The sequence below is a fragment of the Echinops telfairi genome, unplaced genomic scaffold, assembly GCF_000313985.2.
Source record: "Echinops telfairi isolate 266 unplaced genomic scaffold, ASM31398v2 ScPeMD7_7470;HRSCAF=8508, whole genome shotgun sequence".
NCBI classification, from domain to species: Eukaryota; Metazoa; Chordata; class Mammalia; order Afrosoricida; family Tenrecidae; genus Echinops; species Echinops telfairi.
In genome coordinates this window covers 392,668-398,936 of record NW_022111374.1, presented here as the reverse complement: position 1 = coordinate 398,936, position 6,269 = coordinate 392,668, and the positions used below count along the sequence as shown (strand labels likewise).

The window sequence follows — 6,269 nt, the reverse complement described above, 5'->3', positions numbered from 1 at the left end:
GGGCACCATCAGCTTTCTTTACCATACTGGCTTATGCAGGCTCCTCGTTCTTGTTGGGAGATGGGCCCTCAATCCCTGCTCCCTTTTTTAACCCATTTCATATCTCAGAGATTGGCTCAAGATACGACGTCATGTTGTGGATTTTATCACACCTCATTAATATGTTGTTGTTAGCTGCCATCGCGTCATTTCCGACTCACAGTGAACCCAGTGACAACAGAATGACTGCCTGGCCCATCCTCACAATTGTTATGTTTGAGCCCATCGTTAGAGCCACCACGTCTCATTAATACAACTGCCTCTAATCTTGCCATGTGGACATCATAGAGGTTAGAGTTTGCGCCAAGGGTTATCACATCAGGTCACAACACGGAGAATTACTACGTGATACTGAGAATCACAGTCTAGCCAAGTTGATGTTTACTTATTGGGGACACAGTAGAATCTACAACAAGGAACGGTAGTTGAACATTCATAGTTCTTCAAGAGTGGACCTGTCCCCTCTTGATCTCCTGTTTTACAATAGGACCTTGGCTGCGTGGACCCATCCTTTTCCCATGCATATGAGGGACATTCCTTCATTCTGCCTTTGCCTTGTGCTTTACATATAGTTGAGCGTCTTGGTGGGTCTTATGGCAGATGGTGTGATTGTTTGTTCACAAGGAAGTGGTGGATTTAATAAGAGCCTTTCCCTCCCATTCACAACATTTTCTAGCTCTTCCAGATCACAAAGAGTAACGCCGCAGGTGGTCATACTCAAAACGTGGAGAGATTATTTCATCGCATTGGAAGCCTGTGAGGCATGATGATGACCAGTGGGGAAGCCAGTGTAGCTAGTGACCGGATGACACTGTTGGCTATCCCCGAGTAGACCTTGGTAGAAGACAGCTTGGCATCGAATGCCTCGCCTTTTCTTCATGCCCACGGGGGTTTCCTGGTGCCTTGCTGATCCGTAACGCGTGGGCTGTTCCAGGATTCCGTGGTTCCTGAGGACGTGGCCGTGGTCTTCAGCCGGGAGGAGTGGGCTCTGCTGGATCTTGCCCAGAAGAAACTGTACAGGGATGTGATGATGGAGACCTTGAAAAACCTGACTTCAGTAGGTAAGTAGCGTTTTACTAGCGTCTTGTTGTGATTTAGGTAGAAATTAGGTTTCTTCTAAAAAATTCATATTTCGCGCCTCCACTTTGCTTCAGTATTTAGGCTGAGAAGTGGAAATACAATGGTTTCTTGTTTGTTTATGTTTGTTTAAAGAGGCATAATCCCTTGCTCTATAGAGCTGGCTTCCCCTCGAACATATGCACTATGTATTTACATTGAGATTTCAGTTCTTTTGTGATTACGAACTCTGGGGCTCTTTAAGAGTTAAATGTGAACATCAGCTTCCAGGGTAACTTTGGGGCCCCGAGAAATTTGTGAGTTGGGACCTGGTAGAGAGGTTTTACTGGTTTTTATTTGTTTTTGGGTTTTTTTAAGAATACAATGTTTTAATAGATATTCCATTTCTTTCCATTCTTTTTTTAAAATCATTTTATTAGGGGCTCGTACAACTCTTATCACAATCCATACACACATCAATTGTGTCAAGCGCATTTGTACATTCATTGCCCTCATCATTCTCAACACATTTTCTCTCCACTTAAACCCCCGACATTAGGTCCTCATTTTTCCCCTCCCTCCCCGCTCCCCCCTCTCTCATGAGCCCTTGATAGTTTATAAATTATTATTTTGTCATATCTTGCCCTGTCCGACGTCCCCCTTCACCCACTTTTCTGTTGTCCGTCCCCCAGGGAGGAGGTCACATACAGTTCCATGTCATCGGTTCCCTCTTTCCTACCCATTCTCCCTTTACTCTCCCTGTTTTGCCACTCACACCACTGGTCCTGTAGGGTCATCCGTCCTGGATTCCCTGTATTTTCAGTTCCCATCTGTACCAGTGTACATCCTCTGGTCTAGGTTTCACTGTTTTTATTAAAAGTTCGACATGATTATTTTGCTGGAAACACACTCATCTCTGTCCTGCGTCAGAGACCACGATGAGCAAAATCTTGGCACAGTGTGAAAGAAATGTTCATTGCTTGACCCTCTCTTCCCTCATGAGAAGCAAGGGAAAGATCTGAGAAAAGTGGAGATAGGGCTCCTCTAGGCCAATATGTCAGGAAGCAATAGGATGGAATACTTTTTCAGTGACCAGTCCTGCATGGATGAATTACATTTGAGTTATTCAGCGAGAAAACAGTCTCTTGTGTTGAGGACCTGTGTTAGTCTAGGTTGATTAGAGAAACAAATTCATAGACATTCATATGTGTATAAGAAAGAGCTCTTTGTTCTCAATTGTATATTGAGAAAACATCCTAGCCCAGTCCTGATCAAGTTCATAAGTCTGATATTAGCCCATATGTCTGATACCAATCTATAAATTCCTCTTCACACTCACGCAACACATGCAATGATGCCGAATGCAGGAAGATCACAGGCTGGCGGGTGGAAAGTCTCGTGGATCCAGTGGTGGTATTAGCATCTCAGCACTGGCGTGGGTCTCCACATGGCTTCTCCAGCTCCAGGGCCCTAGCGTAGCTCCATGTGTCTTGTCAGCAGGAATACCAAACAGAGAGTATGTGTCCCGCCTCCAGCGAGCTATTTATCTCCGGGTGCCTCCAAATGAAGTCATCAAGCAGTGACCTGATTGACAGGGTAAACCCCACCCCTTCACTCTCGATAGTCTCAAGTTGACAACAAATGATGTCACTGGCACAGCACCCTTCCCTGTGCTTACTGCATGACTTTGGCAAGCCTCAGGCTTGTGGTCATGGGGACCCTTTCCTTATTTTAATATTATGTGTGTGTTATGTCTGGCAACTTCTTGTCTTGTTGTCTAATTGCACCTGTTTATAGCACCATTGCTCTCAGTCTTCATAGAGCGGTTTCCTAATAGATTCCGTTTCAGTCCTTGACAACGTGGGGACATGGTGAAATGTGGCTAAATATTTCTCTGTTGACAACAGCCTCTACCACCCCCTAATCCTCCCTTTCTTTTTCTTGTTTCCTATTGTAAACCTCGGATGACCGGGTCAGTCTCTGGAAATCACGGCGAGGGGGGAAAGTTGTCCAGTGAACATATAACAGTGAAATTCTTGGAGAACCCAAACTGTTCCTCTGTGTCAGGCCAACTCTCTGTGTCACGCAGCAGGAAAGGTCCGCATGAAAACCAGGGGAGACGTTTGAGGTGAGTGTCGTTAAACCATGAGAAAGCAGTGCCTGCAGAGTAAGTCATAAGGTATCAGGGTGTTCAGGTACACTTACACGTATATCCATCCACCGGCAGGCCCTGGGGGAGTGTTTACAGGTTTAGCAATGATCTCTGTAAATGAAGACAGTGTAGACACTGCATCGCAACCACATTTGTTGCCCATCTGATTTTGACCCAAGTAGGATGCGAACAGGGTGGATCACTCAAGGGAGGGTGATAGATGGTGTAGCTTTGGATATGAGTCACTTTCCACCATTCTGCCAATAATCCAGTCTCCTGTGTGAGGACCTGGCACGTGTAGGAGCTCGGGCGATTGGCAGGACTTTGGAGAAGGACGCACATTGAAAGTGACAGGGCCCAGCCTGAGGTCACCTCTAAGTGCAGCACCAACCATTTTCAGTTGCTGAACAGAAGCAAACCGGTTCGAAGACCTGATCAGATGAAACCAGAGACCACCAGGGCTCCTTCAAAGCCCTGACACACACTGATAGATCAACAGGCCCTCTTGTACTTACTTTGTTAATGGAGCCCGAGTGGCTCAGGAGGTTATTCATGGGGCTGCTAACTGCAAGGTCAGTAGTTCAAAACCACGAGCCCCTCCGAGGAAGAAAAAATCAGGCTTTCTATTCCTGTAAAGAGTTATCACATTGAAAACTCACCAGAACAGTTATGCCCTGACCTCTAGGATCGCTATGAGTCATCATCTTCTCCAATCAGTGCAGTTCGTTTGTTTTATGTGTACGTGTATAGATATGTGCATAAACCTGATGTAAAACTATATACATCGGGGATTCATACAATGGTGTGTTTTCATTATTGTGAGTCAGACAGGGAGTGTTTGACACATATTTTACCTAGACCCAAATATTTGCAAAGCTTCATATTTTAGAAAAACAGTGACAAGAATGGGAGTGTTTCTGCTTAATGATTTACCATCTATACTCGAATATAAGCTAACCTGAATATCAGCCGAGGCACCTAATTTTACAACAAAAACTCCATTAAAAATGTGCTGAAAAACTCGGCTTATGCACAAATGTTATACAGTAACCTGTGAAACAAGTCCAGGGCCCCTTCATTTGGTAAAGGTGAAATGGGATCAATCGATTTCTAATAGCATGTTGCATATTTTTTAACAGAACTCAGACAGTGAAGAGCCTCTGTGAAAGTAATAAAGTCGATCATTGTGGGAAAGTCTTCAGCCAGATTACGAACTTTACCGAGCCACAAAGAAATCCTCTGAAAGGAACTTTTTCTGAATGTTGTAAGTCTGGGAAAACCTTCGGCGATCACTCATCACGTAGGTACACTACCAGATCTCATAGTGGATGCAAAACCTGCCGGTGTCAAGAATGTGGAGAAGCCAGTAATTGCCCCTCTCACCTACCCACTCCCATAAGAACACTTAATGAGAAAAAAAACCACAAATGTAAAGTATGTGGGAAGGACTTTCTTTGTATCTCAGCTCTTAACAATTCTGTGACAACTCTCAGTGGTGAGAAGCACTACGAATGTAATGAATGTGGGAAGGATTTCTGTATTTTCTCATCCTTTGGGAAACACATGAGAGGTCATAGGCGTGAGGGCAAAGAATGTCGTAACACCTATAATCGTCCTTCATCCCTCATTTTACATAAAAAATCCCGAAAGAGAGAGAAAGCATATGTATGTAAGGAGTGCGGGAGAGGCTTTGGTGATGCGTCCTCCCTCACTACACACACACGGATCCACAGTGGAGAAAGGCCTTATGAATGTAAGGAATGCGGGAAAGCCTTCAGTCGGTCCTTCTCTCTCACCACACATATGCGAACTCACAGTGGAGAGAAGCCTTATGAATGTAAGGACTGCGGGAAAACCTTTAGTCAAACCTCAGCCCTCACGACACATACCAGAACTCACACTGGAGAGAAACCATATAAATGTAAGGAATGTGGGAAAGCTTTCCGGTGCTCCTCGTTCCTAACAAATCACGTAAGAATTCACAGTGGAGAAATGCCTTTTGAGTGTAAAGAATGTGGAAAAGTCTTTAGGCAGGCGTCAGACCTCACGACACACAGAAGAATCCACAGTGGGGAGAAGCCTTACGAATGTAAGGAATGTGGGAAAGCCTTTAGGTGTTCCTCACACCTTACTACACATATGCGAACTCACAGTGGGGAGAGGCCTTATGACTGTAAAGAATGTGGGAAAGCCTTTACTGATTTTTCGGCCCTCAATAAGCATGTACGAACTCACAGTGGGGAGATGCCTTATGAATGTAAGGAATGTGGTAGAGTCTTCAGGCATGCCTCCAATCTCAGTACACATAGAAGAATCCACACTGGGGAGAGGCCTTATAAATGTAAAGTTTGTGGGAAAGCCTTTGGTCGTTCCGCACATCTTATTGCGCATATGCGAACTCATAGTGGTGAGAGACCTTATGAGTGTAAGGAATGCGGGAAAACCTTCAGTCGTTCCTATTGCCTCTCCGAACACGTAAGAACTCACAGTGGAGAGAGGCCTTTCGAGTGTAAGGAATGTGGGAAAGCCTTTAGATGTTCTTCAGACCTGACCAAACATATAAGAACCCACAGTGGAGAGAAGCCCTATGAATGTCAAGAATGTGGGAAAGTCTTCAGGCAAGCCTCAAGCCTCAACACCCATAGAAGAGTACACAGTGGAGAGAAACCCTATGAATGTGATCAATGTGGGAAAACCTTTAGATGTTCCTCACACCTCACGTCACATCTAAAAACTCACAGCGGAGATTCTGCTCTGTGTCAACCATGGGATGTTTCACCCTTGCTGCTGTGATTTCAAATAGCAATTTCCCAACAATCCTCAGTTAAACTTTTTTTTTTTACCTCCAGCACTATTCACTCAAATAAGGAGTTCTGTAGAGCTACTTTGTGTTTGGGATAATTGACAGTCTCATTGTAACTGAGGTCTGTCCTCGCCAATGTTTGTTACTTTCTCAAACCAAGCTAAATTTTCACCTTAATTCTTTGATAATTTCAGAAAAGATTCAGGAATAACCTTAAGT

The 6,269-nt window shown here is 44.5% G+C and overlaps 1 protein-coding gene across 1 annotated transcript in view; it reads left to right on the top strand.

Annotated features, from left to right (window-relative positions):
* Nucleotides 1-5,975, top strand: part of LOC101662541 (zinc finger protein 883) — a 12,327-nt gene extending 6,352 nt beyond the window's left edge. The window contains 4 exon segments of the mRNA XM_045285423.1: nucleotides 974-1,100; nucleotides 3,073-3,223; nucleotides 4,387-5,890; nucleotides 5,893-5,975. Of these exon segments, the coding sequence (XP_045141358.1) occupies nucleotides 974-1,100; nucleotides 3,073-3,223; nucleotides 4,387-5,890; nucleotides 5,893-5,922 (1,812 nt within the window). The 3' untranslated portion in view covers nucleotides 5,923-5,975.
* The last annotated feature ends 294 nt before the right edge of the window (nucleotides 5,976-6,269 follow it).